This window comes from Tauraco erythrolophus, chromosome 2 (genome assembly GCF_009769465.1).
Source record: "Tauraco erythrolophus isolate bTauEry1 chromosome 2, bTauEry1.pri, whole genome shotgun sequence".
In the NCBI taxonomy this organism is placed as follows: Eukaryota; Metazoa; Chordata; class Aves; order Musophagiformes; family Musophagidae; genus Tauraco; species Tauraco erythrolophus.
Window position 1 is genome coordinate 88,219,185 of NC_141466.1, and position 27,401 is coordinate 88,246,585.

The 27,401-nt window shown below is 39.5% G+C and overlaps 1 protein-coding gene across 2 annotated transcripts in view; it reads right to left on the bottom strand.

Annotated features, from left to right (window-relative positions):
• The window catches only part of HEATR1 (HEAT repeat containing 1), a 41,602-nt gene extending 14,253 nt beyond the window's left edge, over positions 1-27,349 (bottom strand). The window contains exons 1-28 of one of the 2 annotated variants that reach the window (XM_086631589.1): positions 27,321-27,349; positions 26,920-27,098; positions 24,182-24,398; positions 23,128-23,269; positions 22,499-22,600; positions 21,430-21,570; positions 20,639-20,850; positions 18,033-18,166; positions 17,112-17,217; positions 16,682-16,792; positions 16,110-16,227; positions 14,798-14,905; positions 14,284-14,379; positions 13,191-13,279; positions 12,679-12,890; positions 12,277-12,398; positions 11,512-11,709; positions 9,686-9,869; positions 9,272-9,420; positions 7,828-8,020; positions 6,035-6,207; positions 5,524-5,691; positions 4,432-4,674; positions 3,535-3,666; positions 2,848-2,954; positions 1,617-1,760; positions 715-833; positions 326-447 (exon numbers count right to left, since the gene is read on the bottom strand). In XM_086631589.1, the coding sequence (XP_086487715.1) occupies positions 326-447; positions 715-833; positions 1,617-1,760; positions 2,848-2,954; positions 3,535-3,666; positions 4,432-4,674; positions 5,524-5,691; positions 6,035-6,207; positions 7,828-8,020; positions 9,272-9,420; positions 9,686-9,869; positions 11,512-11,709; positions 12,277-12,398; positions 12,679-12,890; positions 13,191-13,279; positions 14,284-14,379; positions 14,798-14,905; positions 16,110-16,227; positions 16,682-16,792; positions 17,112-17,217; positions 18,033-18,166; positions 20,639-20,850; positions 21,430-21,570; positions 22,499-22,600; positions 23,128-23,269; positions 24,182-24,398; positions 26,920-27,061 (3,984 nt within the window). In that variant the 5' untranslated portion in view covers positions 27,062-27,098; positions 27,321-27,349. Of the gene's footprint in view, positions 1-325; positions 448-714; positions 834-1,616; positions 1,761-2,847; positions 2,955-3,534; positions 3,667-4,431; positions 4,675-5,523; positions 5,692-6,034; positions 6,208-7,827; positions 8,021-9,271; positions 9,421-9,685; positions 9,870-11,511; positions 11,710-12,276; positions 12,399-12,678; positions 12,891-13,190; positions 13,280-14,283; positions 14,380-14,797; positions 14,906-16,109; positions 16,228-16,681; positions 16,793-17,111; positions 17,221-18,032; positions 18,167-20,638; positions 20,851-21,429; positions 21,571-22,498; positions 22,601-23,127; positions 23,270-24,181; positions 24,399-26,919; positions 27,099-27,320 lie in introns of both variants that reach the window. The other variant, XM_086631588.1, reaches the window with a different exon arrangement.
• Between the last annotated feature and the right edge of the window lie 52 nt (positions 27,350-27,401).

Sequence of the window (27,401 nt, forward strand, 5' to 3'; positions counted from 1 at the left end):
AAAAGCAAAGGAAAGAAGAAACAACGCACCACAACTTCGACCCCAGCGGGAAGGGGAGGCCGGGCTGTTGTCAAAAAACTGCTTCCGTTTCTAATGCAATGAAACGCATAGTCATAAATGAATAGTGACCAAAGCGTCAAGACAAAAGTTTGTTTTCAAGTAAAATGAAATATAAAGTCCTAAAATAGCAGAGAAGTTGTAAATTTTGCCTCTTGCTCCTTTCAGAAAGTTTCTCCCCATAGAAGAGCTCTATACGTTCTTCACTCTTCCCAATATTTGGAACCTGAAGAGAAGAGCCGACGCATAAATTTCAGGTACTACTTACGGGAAACATGCCAGCAACAGCACCAAGGAGAAGCAGTGCATGGTGGTGTGTCTGGGGCATTTTAGAAATCCTGATGCACTGAACTATCACTTCCACATTGAATTTTTCTTTGTCAAGGATATCTGTAAGTAAAAAAATATTAACTGATTAACATTTTAATGGTTGTCCATGTAGGAATAAACAGTACATTCAATCACTGGTTTCAATTTGCAAACCATACCCAAGGGATTTACAAAAAATGATTAAGAAGGCAAATTTATATACTCCATAAAAGAATCCATCTCTCCTCAGCAATACAGTGTAGACTGAGGGAAGAAAAAGTTTGAGGCCATTGTTTTAATGACGTACTGGTAAGAGAAGTACCAAGATATGAGTCTGGCAGTTTTTACCTGCTGGGATCTTGCTGCCATCTGAGGACAATTTCTGACAGATGCTTAGCAGGCAGCTGAGGATTAGCTGCTTTGTATATTCCATGTTTTCTTCTTCTGATGCCATAGGTTCCAGGCACCTATGCATTCAGGAAAAAAATTAGAGATTAAAAAAGGAGACAGAAAAATAAGTGAATAAACTGCATATTAAGATACAAATAAGAAACTGCAATCTTCAGTCTATAGAAGTTCTAAATTGAGGCTTCTAAGAAGTGTTTGCCAAAAAGTGTCTCTTCTTTTTTGTTTTCAAATACATCAGCTGGTCTAATAAAAGCACTGTTAAGAGTATAAGATGATTACTGGAAATATGATTGCCAGTCTATGTAAAGGCAAGTCATAAGGAAAAAAGATAAATACCCAATCTATATGTAAACTTTCCTAAGTGCCTGCAGATAGGACTGGCAGAAAAAGTGCTATTTTTCTTAGGTTGCACTGGATGAAGGCCGTTTCACAATGTTTTGGGAGGAATTTTAAAGCTTGAAGTATTATTATAATAGCTCTGCAAAAGACACAAGTCCTGTCAATTATGCCAGTTCTCATCTGCACAGGTGTCATCCTTCTTAGCAATCCCAAGCCCTCTACCTGAGAAACAAAGTCTTCACATAAGAAGCTATGCATCAGGTAAAAAAAATATATATATATATATTAAAAAGCCCATCACATTGTTTAAAGGACAAAAAAAGTCGTAACAACTTCCCATTCCCTTCATCTGATTTACCCAAAAGAAGTTCAAGTAAAAGAGGCAAGGCAAGCCACAAAACATGGCAAGAAAGCAGACGAAAGTAGCCCATATCTTAACGCTTTACAGCATCTGCTGCAGAAGAGAATGCTCAAGGACTCCTGTGTCATGGAGGCACGATTACCGGCTCAGCAGGTTAAAAAGCGCAGGTACCAATGCCTGCGGACGTCTAAGTTTCTTCTTATGCTGCAGTAATTCCAGAATAAGCATGACCCTCTGCCAGCTGAAGTGGCTTGTTTCTGGCGCCGATTCTGCATCTTGAGGCTTTCTAAAAAGGTAAGACAAACAATCAGGATATACAGCTACAAAGAAAATAGTACAGTGTTTTGGGGAACATACACACACATAAGTAAAAAAAGACAATTTTTCTTTCACATAGTAATATCCTTTACTGCTTCTCCTGGGAGAGGTAGCAATGTGTGGGCTTTTGATTAACGCAGCAACGCATTTTAAACAATCAACAGAAAATCCAGACCAAACATGAAAAACAAATAAGTATAGCATGCCTTCCATGTATACAAAAATTCTATACAATGAAGCAGACTTCTGCTGAAAAAAACATAAAATCTATTACGAAATAACTGTCCAAATGCTGATGTGCTTGCCATCCAGGAAATTCGCATCTTTGGAACTACTAGTCGTCTAAACCACTGACTATGCAGGCAATGGGTGTGTGTGCAAGTGTGTGCATTTGTAAACTCTGACAGACACAGTTTACAGATGGATCAATCTAATAATAGTTGCTGATTGTTAAAAAAGGTCAAGTGAAGGAAAGTAAGAACAGCTATTCTAGGTCAAACCAAGAAAATCAACTCAATATCCTGTTTCAACAACAGCTGACAGCCGATGCTTAAAGAAGAGAATAAGTAGAGTGGACAAAACAGCTCCTTCCTGATGAGAAAGGAGAAGAAACAAGATGAAGAAATCTAAACATTAGTATTTTAACTGAAAGAAAATACTGTTTTTCAGTCAACTAACAGGAACATTTTGATGAGCACCTTTAGGCTTCAGCCATGTATACATAATTCATCCACACATTTTTATTACTAACCAAATTTAGTACCTAGAAAATTAACGTTGTTCAACTGTGTCAAGCTAGATTACACAAGAGCAAATGCCAACTTTAGAACTACTGGATGATTTTTTTTTTTTAATTCTAAATTTTGACTTTAGTTTCATCAGTTCTCAAACAGCAACATGAATCGGTTTCCTCCTGACGAAAGTAGCTCATTACTGTGCAGGGTAAAAGAAGAAATAAATGCTTATATGCTTTTAATACAAACTATGAAATGTAGTAAAACAACTGGCCTTTTCAAACTGTACAGATAATATTTTTGGGTTTCTAGTTATTTTACCTCTGTTGCTGCATTTTCTGCCTTCTAGTTTGCTGAACAGTGGCCAGACTTTTGGTTTTCTCAGGAGGCTCCAGTTCTCTGACAATCTGCTCAGCACACACTGAAATCTAAAACAGGGAATAATAATGCAAGTAGCAATGAACAACGTGTCGTATCACACACCTATGCCCCCTCCTTTTTTTTAAACACATGTTCCCTTCATGCACATACGGGTATGTAATCCACATATTCAGGTCATATCACCAGTCTCTGAATGCCTGCCCTACTTGTAGTTCTTATAGCAAATAAAATGAGGAAGTGATTTCAAATCCATGTAATATAATAAATTGCTACATGAAAGCTACAATTAAGCTATTGTGAGAGAAGTCTCCCAGTCACTATACAAAAAGAGAAAAACAGTTTTTACCCAAAAGATGAAAATCAGTGCAGCAGAAAGAAGTGACTTCTGCTGAATTCATTAACGTAGTATAGTAAGTGACTGATACACGGCTTTTAAAGAAATACCTTCTAAAAGCAGTCATTTAACAAACTTTTCATGTCATTAAGACAACTGTATTATGTGACAGATAGTTTCCAATTCCTTTCATGCTATGAATGATATGAACATCGAGTGTTACTGAATGTAGTGACACAGAACCACTGCAAGAGGTTAGAACATATTTCTGTGTTCTGGAGTGTGTTACTTACCCCTTTAAACACACTGCTAATGGTCTGGGCACAAAGAGGGTTCTTACAGTTTAACAGTAAGTCAAACAATACTTTTAACAGCTTCTCTTGCACCATCCCATCTGACACAGCTGCAAAGAACGGTTTAGTAATCTACAAAAGGGAAAAGAGAAAGGACGTAGAGAGGTTTACTGTAAGCAGGTAACAAAATCACAGGCTACAGAACTTAGGTATATTAGATGAAGTATGACACACCCAATCACACACAGGTTAGTACGAACATATATCGTAAAAATTTGCATATCAACTATGTATTTCTATATATCCAAGAATCCTTAGATGCAAAGCACATACTTCTGAAATATCCATCAGATACAGTGGTTTCTGAAATTCTTCACACACCTTGCCTGGTGGGGGGAACAATCCTGCTGTTGCCAGCCTTCCGTAAGTATACACTAATACCGGGCTAACAGAAGGCCTGAATTTGTAGCCTCCTTCAAATGAGACTATTTCTCACCTACAGTATTTTCTTGACAATCTTCCCTCAGAAGAAAAACATAAAGTAAAGCTCCTGCCTGACTGACAAAAAAAACCTAAGGACAAGTAAAACATTAGTGTCTGCAGGCAATGATACAGGTATTCATCTCTATGCAAATACAGTGATATTTCCATTTTGTACTTGTCAAAATGCAAAAATAAAACAAGCAGCAATTTCTCCTTCTGGTAAGTTTAAAAGAGAAAGTTTTGCAGCCTGTTTAGATGTTTCAAAGACACTATGGAGACTGAAAACTTGTATTAAAAGGAAGAGATGTCAAAAGCTTTGGACTCCTTAATACAGAAACAGTCCTTGTAAATCCAATCCTAACCACTGCTATTTGCTTTAAGCATAAAAATTAATTATTTTTCAGAAAGCCATACCTGTCCAAGCGCTGTGATCTGAAAAGGTGGCACTTCCTCATAGATTTTCTTGGCAGCATGCAGACTTTTGATAAATAAATCCAGACTCTGCTGATTCTTGCACAAGAGGGGTGCTGAATATTCATTAAACTTTCCAAGGATGAGATGCAGGAGAACAACTTCATCTTTCAACATTGCCTCAGGTTTCTTAAAGACCTTCTCTAGCAACCGGTCTAGTGCAGGCAAGAGGTGAGAAAGAATCATCTGCAAACAGAGGAAATTAGTAAGGTAAGTTTCTATCCATTCTCATTTTAACAAACTTCCAATAGCACAGCTTCATTTTACTACAACATCCGCTCTCTGATAACACACTGTATACAGTATTTTATGCAACAGCTATTCAAGAGGAAAAATACAAGACTTATTGTGAGATTACCACAAGTACATGCTCATCTGCTACTTCGCTATTTTCCTTTGCAGAATAGTATTCCCTATTTTTAGAGTACAGAAAGCAATTTTTTTCACTGATTTATGACTGTTGTCTCCTACAAAAGCCAAATGTGAGGTAAGAACACTCATCCTCTATGCAGTTTACAATCCCTTCAAGACAAATACAACTGAACAGAGTGTAAAATTCATAATTTCACTCATTTTTTGTACACTGAACTCACATATTTTCCAGCATTTAGAGAAGATAAATCTGAATATACTAGATAAAACGAGGTTATAGTAAAATAAAATTGATAGTACTACCTACTGTGTTACAATTCTGTACAGAAAACTCTGTATTCCCTGATATCTAACCAAGGTAATAAATTTCTTCTGGAAGAATCTTCTTGTGAAACAGTCTTTTTCAGTAACATCAAGGGAGTTTCCTCAACAGCTCAAGCACAAAATTCTGCAGCCCTTACATGTCTGGATGGAGCACACAAATATTCTATGTTTCATGAAATCGTATTTTGCAGCACTACTGCATATTATTAGAGGTGTCAACTTAATGCCTAATATAATACATTATGAAATTATTTAACAGCAGTATTACTAAATGCAATTTGATTTCAGCATTTCAATCAAGTGCAGAACACATAAAACAGCTAGAAAGGCTGCACTTACCTCACCATGAAGTCCATGAAGAATTTTCATTAAGTTTCTTGCAATATATGATGGGAAAATAGGGTTCTGTACACAATCGAGTATGCTTTCCAAAGCTTCCGACAATTTTTTCTTCTGGGATTTCTGTTTTGGTTGTGTCTCAAGCTCCTCAAATAGAGTTTCCATAATCTAGTTCATTAACAAAGTGAAAATTTAAGTTCTTTCCCTGCAATAAAAATGCCTTGAAACAACATTTATTCAATGTTTTCATAATAATGCAATCTAGATACAAACAGAATTCCTCATCTGTAAATAAACCACCAGTAAATACTTCTTAATTGACTGATACTCTCAATTCTCTGCATGTAATAAATCACTTGAATGTTTTTAAAGTCCTTTAAAAAAAATAAATCAGTCTACTATAGCATACAAAGACAACGAACTTTCCCAGTTAACTTGATTTCTTCTGGAAAAGATGAGAGCTCACAGCAGCAAAAAAACCTTGGATTAATGTACACCTTAACAAAAATACCTGTGTTATGTATGTAGGGTCAGATATGATCTCTTCTGTCTTTTGCTCCAAATGCTGAAGAATAGGATGAAATAGAGACTCCTTTATCCCTCTCAAGGAATGGAGGCAGTTGAGAGCAGCCCTTCGAACTTCACTCACAGGACTACCCAAGTTAATTAGCAAAGATATCAGCACTGCAAAAACAGTGAGGGAAGGAAGGAGGAAAGACAACAGAATACAGTGAGCGGTCATAATTTTACCGTATGTCTGAAGAGGCAGCAACATTACTTTGGAATTAAAAAGTAATCTCTTTTCACTAAAAATCTCTAGACTACATAAAAACAATGTGAATCTCACAGATCCATGGCTCTGAATTTCTTCATCACAGTCCTTATATTTGTATTTAAGCTCAGAGAGTTCACATATGGCTACTGACTCCCACATCCTTATACTGCACAGAAATTAAGGTCCTGCACATGGGTCGGGGCAATCCCAAGCACAAGTACAGGCTGGGCAGAGAATGGATTGAGAGCAGCATGGAGAAAAAGGACTTAGGAGCGCTGGTGGATGAGAAGCTCAACATGAGCCGGCAATGTGCGCTGGCAGCCCAGAAAGCCAACTGTATCTTGGGTTGCATCCACAGAAGTGTGGCCAGCAGGTCAAGGGAGGTGATTCTGCCCCTCTACTCTGCTCTCGTGAGACCCCACCTGGAATACTGCCTTCAGCTCTGGAGTCCCCAACACAAGAAGGACATGGGGCTGTTGGAGTGGGTCCAGAGGAGGGTCGTGAAGATGATCAGAGGGCTGGAGCACCTCTGCTATGAAGACAGGCTGAGAGAGTTGGGGCTGTTCAGCCTGGAGAAGAGAAGGCTCTGGGGTGATCTTATTGCAGCCTTCCAGTACTTAAAGGGGGCCTACAGGAAAGCTGAAGAGGGACTTTTTACAAGGGCGTGTAGTGATACGACAAGGGGCAATGGATTTAAACTGAAAGAGGGGAGATTTAGATTAGATATAAGGAAGAAATTCCTCACTCTGAGGGTGGTGAGGCACTGGAACAGGTTGCCTAGAGAAACCCTGAAGAGAACATTCAAATGTTGAAACATCTGACTTAGACTTTTCTGATAGAGCAGTAAAACCAGAGTAAAATTTTTATTTTTGCCCTTAACACCTGGAAGATATGCAAGCACTTCCTCCACTTCCTTAAAGGCTCCAGGGAGACTGTACAGCAGCCTTCCAGTACCTAAAGGAGGCGTCCAAGAAAGCTGGAGAGGGACTTTTTACAAGGACATGTAGTGGTAAGACTAAGGGGTCTAAGGTGTAATGACTTGAAAGAGGGTAGATTTAGATTACATCTAAGGAAGAAATTCTTCACTCTGAGGCTGTTGAGGCACTGGAACAGGTTTCCCAGAGAGTTTGTGAATGCCCCATCCCTGGAAGTGTTCAAGGCCAGGTTGGATGAGGCTTTGAGCAACCTGGTGTAGTGGAGGGTGTCCCTGCCCATAGCAGAGGAGTTGGAACTAGATGATCTTTGAGGATCCTTCCGACCCTAACCATTCTATGATTCTATGACTTCTTCAGCATAGGAGCACGTTTCTTTAACGCTTTTAAGATTAAAAAGTGGTTTCACCTACTTCCAAACTTGGGCTAGTAACTGCAGCAGTGAATCAGCAAGAAACAGAGCTGTTTCAGCCTAGTGCAACTGAACATAAATGACTATAGATATCCTTCATGGTATAAAACATAGTAAAATTGCACAAAATTAAAAAATATTGTGATTAAGTCTTAAGATGAGAGTTAGATACTGTTTTACTTTACCTGGAGATGATGGCGATACCAGCTGTTTCTTTTTTTGGTATGTCTGTGATTCCAGCAGTGCATAGCCAATGTATAAAGCTTGAGTCTGTAGCATTGCACTGACTTCATAGTTCAGATGATTTGAAAGGTTGTAACTGTAAGTCCATAAAATTGAAAGGAATTTGAAGAGAACCTCCGAATCTTTTAGATGTACCTTAAAATTAACAAAAAAAAAAACAAAAGAAAAAAATAAAAAAGAAAAAAGAGAAAAGCACTTGTTTAATAACTTTGACTTCACTGGCAAACTACTACTCACAACTTCTGATAAACCACAAACCAGGAATGCCCTCTCAACATCCTGCAGACTGAAAAAAGCTTGCCAGAACAACTTATACAGCTTCTGACATACTCTTGCCTATTCTCTTTTCCAAAAGTCTGTCAAGATACAGGTTCTAGTTGCATTAACGGTTCCAGAGTGGGCAAAAATAACTTTCTTGATCCTTTCAAATTAAACACCCTCAAAATTGGAGACCAGGAATACTCCACAAAGAAGTAAATTCTTACTGCAGCTGTTGCCTTCACTAGGTCCTAGGACATTATTAACCCCATTCCACAGACCTTCTGTAGTCCCTCCTCCTACCTTCTTCTCTTCTTCTGTGCTATATGATCGAGGTTGCTCAGTCAAAAGTCCCATCAAAATAACATCCTTCCTTCCCTGCTAACAGCCTCTAACTAGCCAGGCACTGAATCACTCTTTAACAGCTCAGTGTCAGTATGATTTCACTAGATCTTGGAGTGACTAATAATTAGACAAAGTTATATACAAGAATTAACATCAGACACAAGTTTTGTTATGAAATTGTTGCTATTCTTTCCTTCTTCTGTTTATGTTTGTCATGTGCTGTTCTTGATGAAAGAGCATCCAATTCCAGTAACGGTGGCTTTGTGTCAATTACTTGCTTCTCTTTTCCTCAGAAAGTACAGCTATTACTCCCTGTCATCTAAAATCCAGACTGCCAAAACCCCTTATTCTCTTCACAAAAATATATCACTCAATGAGAGTGAGAAAACATGAGAAAATGTTATAAGGAAACATGCAATGTCTTCTAAAGGTTTTCCTTTCAGTTTCTGTATTTAAAAACTTAAAAATTTTAGAGAGCAACTGTTTGCTTTGCTCCCAGATAGGACCAAAACTTTTAGTTCAGACTTCAAGCTCTTGACCTTGTCCTGCTTTCATCTCTGCCTCAACTGGTCCATTTATTGTTTTTTTACTTTAGTTTTCTATTACTGCATTTAATTAGGGTTAACTAACCAGCTGAAGCTCAGACTTTCATCTGCTCACAGTACTAGCATGCCACAAGCAATGTTGCACGATCAGTCCTTTTTTCTCAGTTTTCCTTAAAATTATGTAATTGCGTAATAGTTGATGACTAATAATTCAGAGCAATAAATGCAAAAATAATACCTTGAGTAAGAGATTCATCAATGCTCTATACTGAGCAGCATTGCTTCCCTCACTAGCTCCGCAGACAAGTAGGTCAAATAGCCCCAAAAGCAGGTGCAGGTAGTCTTGGCTATCTTGATTCAGAGATTCGGGATTCCACCAAGTTTCCTCTAAAAAACACAGGTTAGAAATAAGACACCCGAGATGCGTATGAGCTACTTCAGAAACTAAGAGAAAACAGACATCTCTATTTAAAAGAAGACAATACATTTGGCTGATTTCATGTTCACAAGTACATAATCTTTACAGATCTAAAAACAAAGAAGGTTAAGGAAGCAAGGCTTGCTTGTTTCCCACAGCTTCTGAAGGCAAAAAAAAATAACCTTCCTTCTTCACTTCATTGATATAAAAGACAGTCAAAACCTTAACACCTACCTTTTGAAAAGGACAGAGGAGGTTTTAGGCCATTAATGAAGTTTCTCAATAAGAACAGGAACATAGCTGACTCCTCTGCATGAGCAGTCTGATCACTACTGAGCTTTTCTATATATGCAGTTAACAAGTCCTTAGGCACCAAAGTTTCATCTATTGTTTCAACAGACCAATTTAGGAGAGTTTCCTGTGAATGAAAATTAATTTTAATGTATACTGTCACAATTTTATCCAACCAAGACAGAAATTTAGCGCTAAAATTCAGCAATATTTAATTTCCAACCTCAAAAGAGGTATCTTTAGGAAGTGAATTACATTTCTGATTTCACCCTTAAACTTGCGTCTGCAGTTTCAAAACCTATGCCAGCTCTTACTACCATAATTAACAGTGTACATAAGGTACAGGTAGCAGAAAAGTAAAATACCAGTCTCTCTAAGATACCTCTTCAAACAGATTAGGAGTTCCTCACAGCATTTTGTGGACATTCAGTTTAATCCTTTCCTCTAGCTCTGTTCCAGCAACATAATCCATATCTTTCAGATATTTGTATATATAAAAATCCTTTAATGGAATAATCTGAGGTCAGAGTAACTAATTACCCTGTATTACTATGTGTGTGTAAGGGAGTGAACACACACAAACACAGCCCTGCTGACATGGGTTTCTTACATACACAAAAGAACGCTGTTTCAACAACAAAATTAATCAAGAAAAATGCAATGGGAAATATGGATAAAAATAAACGTAGCGGAAAGATGCAGAAATACTCTTTCTGAACATTGTTCCTGCTTCTCTGATGGCTCCTCTTTCCACCTCCATGTTACCTCCCAACAAGCATCAATACAACAGCTTATGGAGCAGCACAATAAACCAAACCCTAACAAATTCAGGAACATTTTCAATATTGTTGCAAGGACTTGCTTGAGGTGGCAATTCATAGAATCACAGAATTACAGAACGGTTTGGAAGGGATCTTCAAAGATCACATAGTCCAACCCCCCTGCCGTGGGCAGTGACGTCTTTCACTAGACCAGATTGCTCAAAGCCTTATTCAACCTGGCCTTGAACACTTCCAGGGATGGGGCATCCACAACTTTGCTGGGCAACCTGTTCCTGTGCCTCACCACCACCACAGTAGAGAATTTCTTCCTGATATCCAAGCTAAATCTACCCGCTTTTAGTTTAAAACCATTGCCCTTGTCCTAACACTAAAGGCCTTTCTACAAAGTCTCTCTCTATCGTTCTTATCGCCCCCTGCAAGTATTGGAGGGCAGCAATAACGTCTTCCTGGAGCCTTCTCTTCTCCAGGCTGAACAACCCCAACCCAGTCTTTCTTCATAGGAGAGGTGTTCGAGCCCTCTGACCATTTTCATGGCACTCCTCTGGATCTGCTCTTAGCATAAGCTCTTTTTCATACTCGACTGCATTTCCCTCTTTCCCCTGTTGAACAAGTCCATAAAACTCAATGACTAAAACCCCAATATTCCTAATTCAAACAATGACTCCACATGATGCCACGGGGTAGTCGGCAGAAACGCCGCAAACTTTGTGCCAAGCCCACAGCACTGAAACATTGAATCATTTAGTGGGATGGCAGCCTAAAGCTCTGGAGTTCTTAATTTTTTCATGCAGACTCACTAGAGTGATAAAACATAAAAACAATTCTTAATGGAAGCTTCTAGTACTGCTTCCAAGTGTGCGCTTTGCTTTGAAAAGAAATAAAGGCAAGATTTTTCAGTCCGCAAGGTTTTTGAACTTCTTGCTCTCAAATAAAAAAAGATTTCTCCACTACAAAGAAAATGCCCTCTCCAAACTGTTTACATCTTACCTCTGCAGGATCACAAGCTCTGAGATTTTTCATTTTTTTATCCAAGAAACGGAAGACTCTGATAGCCACTGAAAAATAACTTTCCTTCATCTGTGTATTGCAGCAGCACTGAACAAGCACTGAACCAATTATATAAGTAGTTACTTTCTGTTTCATGCTGTCAGATTCTGTTTCAGCAAGGATTATCAGATCATCAACCTTAGAAAAGGGAGTGGAGGAAAAACAACAAGTCTGTAAGACAGTGGGATGTCACTATGACTTTACACCATGTTTCATTTGCATGTCCAATTAAATCCCTGTTACCTTCTTTCATCTTTAACAAATCTCTGTCTTCTGTAATGATACCCTTTGAAACCTAAGAATGCACAAACACCTCTCTCTAGGAACTATCTACAGGTATACTTTTTTATTCTTCAGATTTTTTTTTCAGGAAACTAAGAATTACTGGAATTTAGTTACACTTTTTTATATATATATATATATATATACTTGCCTAGCAGCTTGATAGAAACATAGAATCATAGAATGGTTAGGGTTGGAAGGGACCTCAAAGATCATCTAGTTCCAACCCCCCTGCCATAGGCAGGGAAATCCTCCACTACACCAGGTTGCCCAAAGCCTCATCCAACATGGCCTTGAACACCTCCAGGGATGGGGTGTACGAAGAAGAGCACATACAAAGTTATTCTATATCACATTTGTTCTATTACAGGTACCACCTGAAAGCTAAGATCTCATAAGATAACGGTAACACGGTACACATACCATTTGCAATAGTAAGGAAGGATCCCCTGAAGTCATGTTTTCAGAAAACAGCAGAATCATCTTCTTGTTGGCTACTTCAATCAACTCTGCAGACTTGCTAGATTTAACTGCCTCTTCAAGAGCTATTCCAATGAAAAAAAAAAAAACTCATAGAGAATCCAGGTATACAAATCACATATTAAAACACTGGTGGCTCAATAATATTTAGAAACAGTCAGAAACATAATAGACAATTTTTTCACCTTTTCAAAGAGCTTTTTAAAGAACTCTATTTACACTCAGAGCGTAATAGCTTGTTAACAACAGCCAGTCTCCTTCAATAAGTATTTAGGTTCAATAAGCATGGTATTCTAAATTGTCACAACTTTATTTTTACCAAATTACCTACAATTAATGCTTTACCTTCTGGCCAACCTTTCAGTAAAGGGTGTAAGGAGCAGAGATCACATTCTGACAGACAAACAGCCATTTTCCAATCTGAAGATTTTGAATTCACATTAGTGATCACCATAAAAGGTAACAACTGCATTACTGCTTCATCTAGTAGTTCTTTTTTCTCTTTCAAAATCTCTTCTTTGACTAATATTTTTATTGCTCGCTCCAGAACCTTGTACCTAAAAAAGAACAAGTGATGTTGAATACCCATTGTTCAATCGTACCAGCAACATTTCTTCGATTTGTTCTCCATTTTCCATGGCGATTTTCTGAACCCAAATAACAGTGAGAACAAATAAGGAACTCATGGGAAACAGTATGCAAATAAATGATAATTTGTCTTTGTAACACAGTATAGATATAGCATAACAAAAAGTATTTGAAGTGGAAAAATAGGTTTTAAAGTATTCTTTAGAGTCACATTTTTTAAATTTAACTTATACAGAAAGAAGGTAGACTGAAGAAAGGCACAAACATACCACTTTCCATCCTTTGAAAGATCAGCTCTCTGGAATATGTTCAAAAGACTTGAAACAACTAGTTCTGGATTGACTTCTTTCCTGAAAATCTGAAAAGTAATCAAGAAAAATAAATAAAAACATAATAAAAACCAAAATAATTTACCATATCATAATGGAAAATGCATCTGCTTTGCATCTTCAATGCGTTGAAACATAGATCAAACACCACTAATTGCATTCTTATTGATGACCATGTAATAAAAATATTACCAGAATAATAAGTTATAAGTTATAAGGCTGCCTAGTATGCCCTCCTGATGTGCTGAAGTATGGAGAATTTAATAGAATACAGAAATGTTTGGTAAAATTAACAGCAATAAGCAAAACACTTTATAATTGAATAATAATTGCTTTTACTTTACATAGCATCTGTATGACAAAAATATAAGGCACATTAACAAAGGATGCTAAAGTTTAAAGAAGCACTCACGTGCGTCTACTCCTATTTTCTAGTGATTGAGAATGAATGAACACACAAGACCAATTATACGACTGCTAATAATATTCTCCACTACTACTAGCAGAAGCAATAAAGACAGACTGTTACTCTAACTGGAAACAATCAGTACAATGCATACCAGAGACCTATCCAGTAAACCTGAGCTGGAGTTTAGTACTTTGCCACTATCAACTGATCAAATGACTCTCATGTGGAAAAACTCAACTAAGCACTTCTCACTAGCGTAAGGACCTGTCACTGCACCATTTTCCATCCAAAAGGCAGATGACATGGCTTGCGTTTTTATAGAAAAATGTAGAGTACGCAGGAAGCGCACTTTAAATAATAATCAAAGATTATAATGTGCTTTAGTAGCTACATAAAAAAAACATCAATAAATTCAAGTTAACCGCAAACAATTTGGGAAAGATCAGGAAGCAGAAATTTCGGAGGAATTGTAAGGAGGTAAACAACACAAGCCTCCTAAATTTGTGCTGACAAAAGCCACACACTAAGGACATGAGTAGAAGAAGGACAATTACAAAGAACAAATTTCAGACACACATATTTAAGATCAGCTAAAAATCACCTGATATATCAAAAGATACACACCTCCAAAGAACTGAGAGCAGACATTACAACATCTCTGTTGTCATCCTTGAGTCGACAAAAAATTGCTTCCTCTAAGAAAGACTGATCAAAGCCATCCTGAAAAAATAAAGGAAAAAAGAGACAAAAGAAAAAAAAAATCATTTGTTGGTAGCAAAATTTAAAAGCTTTTAATAATCTGAATCCTAGTACAAGAAAAGCAGTAAAATCATCTAAATTAAACCTCAAATAATAGGTGGACTAACTTTCAGTTACAAAAGAAAGAAAATCAGAAGTATTCATTAAGTCAGATTTTATGTTAGACTACAAGCAGCTTAATAAACAACATCTACATCCAGACTCCAGCATATGGGAAAATGGTGACAGAAGCCTACTGAAAACACCATGAAAAACAGTGAGGAGGACATATCAATAGTTTAACGTACCACTCATCTTCAACTGATATGTCTGGCAAATAGCTTTTTGAAGACATTATGTGTTAAGTCTGTTCTGTAAGTGAGAGATTCAGGACACAAACCTTTGATGTTTCAATAACATCTTTCAAATGCTGAAGAGCCAGGACCCGCACAGCTGGCTGAGGATGATTCAAACTAAGCAGAAGGGAGGTATCAGAGTCTTCCAGAAACTGAAATACAGATTTCAGAGTGACTCACTGCATGTTACAAATACTTTAAGTATATATAAGGGTAACAGGAGAAATTCTTTCAGAGAGTTTTTGTACCAGAAGAAAACCTGTATAATTCAGATCCGAAAAGTGTCAATTACTGAACAACGAAGTTGTGTAACCGTTTCATACTTGGTCTTCTTCACTTTGGCAGACAGTTTTTGGAATATAGCTTGAAAAGTTCAGTAAGCCACAGATACCTTTTTGTCCTGGAAAAGCACTACACTTATCTAAAGATTCTGAGAAAGCGCTAGTGACAATGTCAGTGTGACAGAGCACAGAGAGAAACTGTTAAAAAGGCAACCCTGCCACTCCAATTGTGTGCACTTATCTCGGGAACCTTAAAGGCTAGAAGGGAGTCATATGCCTTTGTTCTGCATGCCATGTTTTTTTGTTAATCCACTTGTTATTCAGTCACAGAATGCGTGCCTTTGTTAAATCAGTACAAAAATACATGAAGCACTTCTTTATGTAGTTTATAAGCTTTTCCCAAGTGCTTTCAGTCTTTCAATCATTGCAAACAACAGTCATAATACTAACCATCTCTTAATAATAAATTCCTTGGACAGATCTGTTGCACTCATGGTTATTCTGTGTTAGGTTGAGTTTCAATTGCTCTTCAGAAATGCCACAGGAAGAACTCTGTAGTCACTCTATTCTTCCATGTTACTGACTGTAAACATTCATAAAATCAATGTAACAAAAAGGTCTGAGCCACCTTCTCTCAACCACAATAAAGTTGTTTGTCAACCTTCCCAAACCAGACACCTCTGAGACAAGACGAGACCTTGCTGGGCACCACTATGCTGCCATTATCAACCACTACAGTATAGGTAGTGGCCATGTTCCTAAGGAAAAATATTATTGATAGCAATTGGGGCAGGAGGAAATGTATAAATTTTAACCATGAAAAAAAGTTCACTCTCATAACTGTTCATGATAAACACAAACTTAAAAGATTGGATAGCTTTTGATTTTACCACAGTTTTGATCAAGTCCCCCCCGCCCCCCCAAAAAAAAAAATCACATGTAACTTGGTGGGGTTTATTTTTGTGGGAATGGTAGAGATTTTGTTTAGAAAGAAGTGAGAGCAGAATTTTTCCAAAATATCAGCCTTCTAACAGTATAACCAGATAAGAGGATCACAAACTGAGCTTCTACCTACCTTGTATTTGCCACAGCTTAATGAAAGAGAAATAAATTGGTGAAAAAGATTTTGGTCAGCCTCATCTGTGCAATCTTGCAGATGCTTCTCCAACACAGAGTCTAAGGCTTTAGGATACCTGTCAACAGACAAAATCCCCAACGCTTTCCACAGAGCATTGCAGAAGAACATACATTTACTGGACAAATACAGGAAATACAAGGAAGACGAACACACACACACACTCATCTGAATCAGCTATTTTAAGTAGCTTCGCAAAAGCAATCAACCATTATGTCTTAACACAGATGACTGACATGCAGATCACTAGGATAAATAATGAGCAGAAAAGATCATGATACATAGCAAACAGCTGTACAAAGCCAGTAGGTCTGTGTCCATGTATTACAGTAATAATGAAATATATAAGGACAGATCAGTAAAATAAAATTCGGATAAAGATTAGGAGTCAGTTATTTTTACTATATTTATCTGGGCAAGGATATTATGCTTACCACACCCAATAAGCCAAGATCATAGCTTACATCACCACCCTACAGGTTGTGGGTTTGACACAGAAAAATAGAACTTACTTTCTTTCAAGAAGTCTGATAAGTGGAAGTATCTTTTGATTGAGTGCAGCCATTTTGGTGGGATTAGATTCAACTTCTGTACCATAGGAGATAAACTCTTCAAGAAACTTGCTAAAATTACAAGCAAAAGAAAAAGCCACCATTTTTTTGGATAGTACAGTTTTCAATGATGTTATAAAGCACGCTGCTAAACAAGTTAGTATTAATATGCATTACTCATTGCAAGTACAGATTTGAAGCTTCACTCTGTCTCATGAGTGCTAAAAGCATGGCTCTTCTGGATTACTGACTGTTTCAGTTTCAACATCCAGGTCTGGAGTTAACATGAACTCAGAAAAACATGCTCATATAATGCTAATGCCATTGTCAGAAATTAGTTGTTATTAAACCAGAAATGACTGCAGACGAAAAATAATCAAAGTTAACTCACGAAGCCAACAGGTGATCTAAATCCTTTTCCAGTGGTATACTCTGAAGAATACCTTCAAGAAGTCTGATATAAATCTGATTCTCTGTCTCCTCAGATTCTTCTTGTTCTTCTAAGGACAACACGTAATCATAAAAGATGAACAATAGTTTGAGAATAGCACCCTCATACTGATTAAAGCTAACAGCGCGTACAGGCATCATCATGCGGTGAATCAAGCACACAACTTGAAGACCACAGTGTTCATCAATCACTCGCGCCAACTCTCTGGGTGCTGTTAGCAATGCTTCATACCAATGTCATTAAAATGCCAAAGGCTGTAGTGCTACCAATAAATTCAAGTAGGCTTTAGAATGTTCCATATCTGCTAACACAACCTGCGCCAGCAACTCCCTACAGCATTCCCTGGAGTGAACTGGGCCCTTTTCAACAAAAGAGCTTTCCCAACCATGACTTGGCAGTTACAAGTCCACAGTGCAAACAGAGTTACTAGTGTAGACACAGGCTACTACTGCATTCCAGCCAGCCTCACTGTCCTGGACAGTTCCCAGGCACATCTAATTCACCAGGTAAACACAGATCTCAAACTACATATGGACTACATGTAACTACCTAAAAATTATTTTGCAGTACTACCATACATCTCTAAGAGTCAGAAATTTTGCCCATCAAAATTGTTACTGCTGAAATACTGCAAATCAGCATCTAAATCGAAGTGATATAGATACAACAACGCCTAAAACAGCCTCCTCTGTAGGACCTGGAAAACCAAAAAGCAACACACACACAAAAGCTCAATCAAGTCTCCACGTGTATTGGCGCAGTTTTAATGGCAGAAGCAACTAAAATTTCACAGCTACGACACTGACCACAGCCATCTGTCCATAAGACTCAACAAAATTGTAAAAACGCATGCTAACTTACCCGTATCACTTTTCATTACAGTATGAACAAGGTGAGGCAACAGGTAATGCAGAAGAGGAGAGATATCATAGCCTGCTGAAAGGCCTTGTAGAAGTGTTACCAGTTCTGGGGTTTTGCACAGATAATTAAACGGCCTGCACAATGGAAAAGGGAAATAAAAAAAAAAAAAAGTATGCATGCTCATCGGGATTACCAACACTTCCAAAACATGCAGACTTCCTGTGGATTCAATTTTCCGCATCGGGTAACAGCCTCATCGTAAACAAATGCTGAAAAGATTCAAAGGGTTCCACTTATTGCCAGAGGTTTACTGGCACATTGAATATCCAAGAAGAAAACAGGGTACTGCCAGTTATGTCACGCGCAGATGCTGCAATGGCACAGCGAACATACTGATGTTTCTGCGAAGTTGAGAGTACAAGAAAAAATACTTGTACGGATTGCATGAAGAGACACCCTCACATTGCAAGGAGTATATCTGTTACCCAGCTGCAGCAAAAGGAAAGGAGGAGAAATAATAGCTCAATGACAGGAGGTCCTCAAAGAGAGTAGAAGCAATATCTCTTCCTGCTATTAAAAAGTTTCTCTCGTCTCCTTTTACATCCACCTAGCATGCCTCTCCTCAGCTCCCCACACCATAGCTTTTAACCCGTTTACCTCTTCTATAACTGTGTTCAAGTATCTGGAAAAGTTAATGACTGTAGTTATCCCAGCAAATATTTATTCTATTGGAATACCCTTTGCCAGCAAGCAAACTCCCTGTAGCACACGGGACTTCCATCACCATGTTCAACTCCACATTAACAGCACTAGCTAACTGTCTCAGGGCAGAGAAGACAGATTAATGGGAATGAAATACTACATGTACTTCCAGAAGAGTACCTGACTTGTGGGACCAAAGAAGTGACAGCATAGAAGCACTTATATTCAGGTGTCAAACTACATGATCTCAAAGCTCTTCCATTAAAGGGACAGAACTCCTTTTTTTCCAAGCTATTCAAATAACCTCAAATTTGCACTACCATTATTAAGCTGGCTTCTCTTCCAGGATTCCCACTTTCAAGAAAACCTCTTACTGGCAGGGTTCAGTCTTGCATATTGACAGCAACCCTTTACTGAGGGAAGTGGCAGGACAGGGACCAAAAGATGACAGACTCGCACCAATAAGACTCCTTAGCCGCAGCGAGCATACAAATTTTTAAAATAAATCAAACTTTTGAAACCTTTAAAATGTCATCTACCAAAATTTCTGATAGGAAAGCATACCTTTAATGAGAAGATGGCTTCACTAGTGGTAAATCCTGCCTGACTAATTTGGTGACCTTCTATGATGAGGTTACAGCATTGATGGATAAGGGAAAAGCAACTGACATCATCTACCCAGACTTGTCCAAAGCATTTGATACTGTCCCACAAAACATCCTTGTCTCTAAACTGGAGAGACATGGATTTGACAGATGGGTGACTCCGTGGATAAAGAATTGGCTGGATGGTCACACTCAAAGAGTTGCAGTCAATGGCTCGATGTCCAAGTGGAGGCCAGGGATAAGCGGTGTTCCTTGGGATCAGTACTGGGGCCCGTGCTGTTTAACATCTTTGTTGGGAACATGGACAGTGGCATCGAGTGCACTCTCAGCAAGTTTGCTGACGACACCAAGCTGTGTGGTGTCGTGGACACGCTGGAGGGAAGGGATGCCATCCAGAGGGACCTTGACAGGATGGAGAGGTGGGCCTGTGAGAACCTTATGAAGTTCAACAAGGCCAATTGCAACGTCCTGTGTGTGGGGCGGGGCAATCCCAAGCACAAGTACAGACTGGGCAGAGAATGAATTGAGAGCAGCCCTGAGGAAAAGGACTTGGGAGTGCTGGTTGATGAGAAGCTCAACATGAGCCAGCAACGTGCACTTGCAGCCCAGAAAGCCAACCGTGTCCTGGGCTGCATCAAAAAAAATCGTGGCCAGCAGATTGAGGGAGGTGATTCTGCCCCTCTACTCTGCTCTTGTGAGACCCCACCTGGAATACTGTGTTCAGCTCTGGAGTTCTCAGCACAAGAAGGACATGGAGCTGCTGGAGCGGGTCCAGAGGAGGGCCACGAAAATGACCCGAGGGCTGGAGTGCCTCTGCTATGAAGACAGGCTGAGAGAGTTGGGGCTGTTCAGCCTGGAGAAGAGAAGGCTCCAGGGTGATCTTACTGCAGCCTTCCAGTACCTAAAGGGGGCCTACAGGAAAGCTGGAGAGGGACTTTTTACAAGGGCATGTAGTGATAAGACAAGGGGTAATGGCTTTGAACTGAAAGAGGGCAGATTTAGATTAGATATAAGAACAAATTTTTCACTCTGAGGCTGTTGAGGCACTGGAACATTTTGCCTAGAGAAGTTGTAGATGCCCCATCCCTGGAAGTGTTCAAGGCCAAGTTGGATGAGGCTTTGAGCAACCTGGTGTAGTGGAGGGTGTCCCTGCCCACAGCAGGAGACTTGGAACTAGATAATCTTTGAGGTCCCTTCCAACCCAAACCATTCTATGATTCTAAGAATAAAAAATTTCAAATTATCGAAGTGCAGTCTGAGCTTTTAAAAAGTGGGAAAACTCAATTCATGTGGACTTACTTTTTCCCAAGTTTGTCTCCTTTCTGAGTTTGCAGAAGTAGGTTCAAGCATGCCACCCCATCCCTGACTAATGAGGGCACTTTAGACAATGTCTTGCTTATCTGTAACATCAAGGAGTGCACCAAGGAGGTCTCCACTGTCACTTTTACTGTCATCTGGCAGATTATCATGTATGTTGCAGCTCTGTAATCCTGTATAGAAGATTTCAAGCCCTAGGAAAATAGATAAAGATGGATTTTTAACACATACAAATAATAATAAAAAAGAGTACATTAACAAAAAAATCATTTTTATTCCAATGTCTGTGGAATCACACTACCTTCTTCTCCATGTGTAAACTTTTAAGAGAACTATAAACTCAGCTTTCGAGAAGAAAAAGCTGCCGTGCAGGGCGCACAAGTACAGAGGACACATTCATTAACTGTTGCTCTGTTCATTAACAGAGCAACGATCCTGGAGGAAAGAGGATATTAATGCAGGCTGTCCGCCCTGACTCCATTTCCTCATTGTTAGCACAAAAAGTCTTCAAGGCAAAGAGGTTCATTCAAACTGTGCATCCATTTCTCACAGCTCCATTCCTCATGCCAAGTACGAAGCAGAGTTCTTAAAGTGCTCATCTGAGGTATGAGAAAATGTTATTATTCATGGACCTTCACCTGCCTGAGGTTTCAAAGCAGGCTAAGAGTGGTATGAAACATTTCACATAGAACGTCCCTCTTAAACGTTATCTGCAGAAAGCATGTCGGCACAACACAGTACACTTCAACACACAGGGAGAAAGCTTTGTGTACCTTTTGGATGTACGGGAGCAGCATAGAGACTATAGCATCTGTTATCTTCTCTGTGGCTCCAAGAGCTGATACAATGGTGGAGGCATAAAACACCAGAAGAACTCTCAACTGAGCTGAGTTGCTAGGACACTCTGAAAAGACCTGGACCACAGAAAAATTAGTTGTTTGGACACCAGGAAAAGTAGAAAAACACACATATGGCATCACTCAAACAAGCAATATCTCAGAGCTCCAGCACGTAAGCTCTACCAGCTCCTGCTGGCACAACTGAAGTCATCAACTCCTCCTAGCAGTAACCCTCATCAGAGGTTACTGCTCCTCCTTGAAGACAAGGTAGCACGAAAGGGTGGTATTCCTCAGCTACTGTAGTTCATCGTAACACGGTAACCTAAATCACTTGTGATTTGGGTGTAATGTTCAACACTGGGAAATGGACAGCCAAGAAGGTGACTGGTGTATGTTTAACATTACCTACTACATCCGTGGACAAGCCCTGTTATTGTGTGTCCTTTGCTTAGTTTGCTAGTACAGGCATTCCAGTTCTCTAAACAATTTGAACTGTCATACACCTTTTTTTTTGAGACTATAAAACTAGTTTTCTATCTGACATTAACCGAAAAAACAAATAAATCCATTCACCTTCTAACATTCTCAATTTTAAGTTCTCAGTAATATTTGAAGATATACATTTAAAACACCCATGAAAACCTCCAAAAAAGACACCTAAATTCAAAGCACAGTTACAAACTAATAGCAGGAATTACTTTATAAAAGAAATTAAGATAGTGAAGTCCTTTTAAGCAATACACTATCTTTAAATAATACAGTACTGCCAGATTGTTTGGTCATGGCTTATTGCTTCTCGGCCACCTCATTACAAGAATTTCTAATAGACTGTCATCTAAAGAAATAATAAGAAAATAAATTTTCATATTATTTACTAATAAATTACTCCCTTTACTATTTGATATGTAATTCAAAATATTAGTAAATAGCGTAATGCTATACAAATAGAAAGATGAGGAAAACCAAGTGACAGCAAACAAATAATGTTCTAGAATAAATGTACCTTCACTGATTTTGCCACCAGCCTGCAGATGAAATCCATGAAATTCAGGTCTTTGTAGCAGTGTGTAATGACAGTACCCCTTGCCAGCGGGACTCCAGCTTTCTTCACATGGTGAAAAAAGTAAAATTAGAACTCTCTAGGGTAAAGTGAAGCACCCAAAGTAAAAATTAATACAATCTCTACATTAATCCCACCAATCAGTTAACATCATTTAAACTGAAATAAGTTATGGAAAGCCACACATCTCTCTGGAATTTTTTGTATCTACATTAAGACCGATGATGAATAGCATTACATAGAATCTATATTCAAATAAACATGTATTTCAGTAATTGACATATCTTCCTAGCAGTAGCAAATAGTTGCACCTTAAAAGCATACTTTAACTTTGCCAAAACAAAGGGTAATTACAATCAAAGCTTTTTATGATTAACTTTATATTTAAACAAAGACAGCAGAAACAACAGGTGGGCATCCAGGCCCCATTCCTGCAACTAAATCTTTCAGTCTAGTCCCACAAACTAACCGCATGAACAGGTGGACCATATTCATAAACCTATTAGGAGTCAGCATATTTATTAATAAAGTCCCTCATGTTTCTCCCAAATTGCATCTGTTAAATACTTTACCCTTATTGGATCCATCCAATGCCATTTATGAGTTGGGCTTTTTATATTTAAAAGTTGAATAACCCTCACAAATAGGTTAGTCTCATGATACGGCAGAACACAACCAACCAAACTATCTTGATTGTAGAGATGGATGTGAAACCTAAGGAACAAACATGTGTACAGGCAAAAATTATCTGGAAGTTCAAAACACCCAGCCATGTTCTCAGAACATCTGGTTTACTTGCTTTTAGCAAGACGAGAAATGGTTTGCCATACTGACTCAGACATGTGGTCCACCTACAGTCCAGAATCCCAAGGTGGCCACTAGCCCATATGTGCTAGAGTAAAGAAACAGCGTTAGCAATTTTTTTTCCTCATTCTCAATAATTTTAGGTCCCTATAGGACTTAAGATGATTATCTTAGTTTCTTCTGTGTAGATTTCAACATTAAAGCAGACATTACAATAATCTAGTATGAATTTCAGTATAATATATACATTAAAAAATTGTGATTCAAAGGTTATATCAACAAAACTGCCCACTCTTACATGGCATGAAAAATTACACTTTCTGCATCTGGACAGGTTAATTTATATAAATAAATACCACATCACTTCACAAAACATTTGGTTTGTCTTTTCTTGACACCTTTCTACATAACCTTGAAATAAGAATACTTAGCTCTTGTTATGTGATAATACAAGGGCATGTCACCATGGTTCACAGTTAATATTGAAAATTAGCTATTTTACACAGCTTGTTTCTAAAAGAATATTACATAAATGCCTCTCTAGGTCCTCTATAAGATGGCTAGAATCTATAAGATTGCTTTTATATGATTGTCTTAATAGATGAAAATTTTCACAGAAATTTATCAAAAGACAAAAATCCAATTGCCAAAGAAGAATATCTGGCCCCATAAAGACTCAGTCCAAATGGATATTTTTAACATTTTAACCTGTATTTTCAGAAAATGAAAGTAAAATTATTCAAAATTTTTCTAATCTGGGAAAAAATATCTGGCATTTCTACTAGCCTCATCTAGTGACATGTAGGATATTTGGCCAATTACCTGTGAATCAGCCATTCAAGGCACTTCTGGGCTGGCTTAAGCATAAAGTAAGGGGACAGGTGAATCAGGAACAATGAAATATTCTTATTCAGCTGCTGATTTACTGTTTTAGTCTGAACACTGCGTTCCAGGCCTTTGGACATGGAACTAAACAAACTGGACTGGAACACTTCAAAGGAAGGATCAATCCCCATCAGCTCTTCTAAGCCAGTGCATCCTGTGGAAAAAAAAAAAAAAGGAAGAATGCTTTAAATGCAACAGTTTTGCTCACCAGTCCTACCCACCTACCTCCTCACTGGCACATCCAAGGTCTTTGCTATACTGACATATGTCATCCTCACTAAGCAAACCAAGCCAAATAGTAAACAGATCTAAGACCAAAGCTTCTGCTACACTTAAAGTGTTTTTTAACTGGTGAAGAAAGAGAGCATTAACAAGTACCAGCAGTGCACTCTTGCAGCAATGAAGGCCAGCAGCATCCTGGGCTGTATTAGCTAGAGCATAGCCCACCCTGGGCTGAGGGAGGTGAACTGTCCCCTCCCTTTGTGCGACTGCATCTGGAGCACTGTGTACAATTTTGAGCTCATCAGTAAAAGAAAAATATTGACATAAGCGTGCAGTCCAGCAGAGGACCACTAAGACGGTCAGGGGACTGGAAAATGACATACGTGGAGGAACTGGGTTTGTTCAGCCTAGAGAATAGAGTCAAAAGGAAATCTTCCTGCTGCCTGCAACTACTTAATGGGATATAGCGCAAGTTATAAGGCAGATGGAGCCAGACTCTTCTCAGACATGCACAGTGGAAGGATGGGAGGCAACAAATGCAAACTGGAACCTAAGAAATTACAAGTCAATGTATGGACTGATATTTATTTTTTTTTAAACACTGTGGCAGACAAACACAGGCTCAGAGGCCAAATACTGGATCAGAGATCATGGAACCTCCATCCTCAAACTCAGCTGAACACAGGCCTGAGCATCCTGAGCTAACTACCCCTGTGCTCCATTGGGCTAGTACCAAATGAGCTGCAGAGGTCCCTTCCAGCAAAAACTATTCTATGATTTTATAGGGATGAAGCAAGCAAAGGTACCTCCTTGAATAAATTAAAATACAATATTCCATGTACACCACTACAGAATCATGAGAATTATTTCTTTATTTTACACAGGCTTGTAAGTATTATTGGCTAAGCACAAAGCCAACAACTTCAGCTGAAATAAAGAAACCAGGCACTTGGAGGAAATGTGGAAGAAATATATTATTATATGCAGGAGTTCTATAGTAACTATTTAAGTAACTCAAAAATACTCTGTGCTGCATCAAGGACATACATATCTGCAAACTTGTTACTTAAAATCAATACATACTATCAATATTTGTGGTTCAGAAAACAGCTTTCTTACTTGTTAAGTATCACATATCTGGATAAAGTTCTATACAACAATGAAAAGAGATAAGCACAAAGGATTCGAAGTGTGCAAACATAGCAACGGCTTTTACCACTTAACGTTATTTGTGGCCACAATGTTACCAAAGAGCAGGGCGCCAGCATGTTTTCATGAAATCACAGAATTCAGGTTGGAAGGGACCTTGGGAGAGCTCTACTCCAAGGCCCTGCTCATAGCAGGGTTAGCCCTGAAATCGGACCAGCTTGCTCAGGGCCTTAGCCAGCTGAAGTTTTCAAAAGGATGGACATGGACAGCACAACCTCCCTGGACAACCTCTTCAACTGCTTGCCTGTCCTCATGGTTAAAAAGCTTCTCCTTACATCCAGTTTGAACTTCTATTTTTTCAACCTATGCCCATTGTTTCCTGTCCTCCAGCCATGCGTTCATTCCTCTGGGAAGCCTGACCTATCTTCTTGAGAACTCCTCACAGGTATTGGCAAACCGCTGTTTCATAGATTCATAGATTTCTAGGTTGGAAAAGACCTTAGAGATCATCCAGTCCAACCATCCCTAATCCCCATTAAACCATATCCTCAAGTAGCTCATCCACCCTATTCTTAAACACATCCAGGGATGGGGACTCAACCACCTCCCTGGGCAGCCTATTCCAGTGGCTGACAACCCTTTCAGAGAAGAAATACTTCCTAACATCCAACCTGAATCTCCCCTGTCTAAGCTTATGCCCATTTCCTCTTGTTCTATCACCCGTCACTAATGTAAAGAGCCCTTCCCCTACCTCCCCACCATCTTTTCTCAAGTATTTATAGGCCGTAATCAGGTCTCCCCTCAGCCTCCTCTTTTCCAGGCTAAACAGCCCCAACTCCCTCAGCCGCTCCTCATAAGTTTTATTTTCCAGCCCCTTGACCAGTTTGGTCGCCCTTCATTGGACTCGCTCCAGGAGCTCAATATCTGTCTTAAAGCGAGGGGCCCAAACCGCTGTTAAACCCCTCAAGGCCTTCCCTTCTCCAGCCTGAACGAGAACAGATACGTTCTTCCCACCATGTGCCCCTTATAGGGCAAATTCTCCAGCCCTTGACCACCTTGGAGCCCTGACTTCCCAATCACCTTACCCTTCACGTGCCCAGAAATGTGCTCCCAAAGGACCCGCTCCATGATTTTCCCACAGTGACACTGACTACCCTGTAGTTTCTTGAATTATCCTTTTGGCCTTTTCTGAACACGGGTTTGCCTTTTACAATTTCTCTTTCTCCAGCTGTGGGGTTTTGGTTTTTTTTTTCGAATAGACGCACGATTTTTAAAACCACTGGCCACTACCGAGCCAGACTCACCGATGGCGAAGAACGTGTCCCTGTCAATAGCCGCGGCCTCCCTGCAGCTGAACAGCAGCGACGCCACTTCGCTGCGGTTCAGGAGGCTGGGGTCGTTCTGGGGAAGCGCCAGCCGCTTCAGCTGCTCCGCCAGGGACGTCATGGCTCCGCACTTCGAGGACAGGAGCCTCCACAGAAGCCTAAGGAAAGAAAATCACAGCAGCCCCGCGCGTAAAGCAGCTGCGTGGGGACGCGCCGCCTCCTGCCTCCCCCCCCCGCCCGGTGCGGGCCCCGCTGCCGGCTGCCCCTCGGGGGGGGGCACACGCGTGGGAATGGGATGGGCCGGGCCCCGCCACGCCGAGGGAGAGGAGGGACAGCGGAAGGCGGTGACACGTTCCCCGCTCCCGCTCCCGGACACCGACCTGGCTCCGCGCCGCTCCGCGCCGGGCCCCACGTGGGCTGCTAACCCGGAACGGGAATCTTGCGGGAAAGCCGCCCTCTGG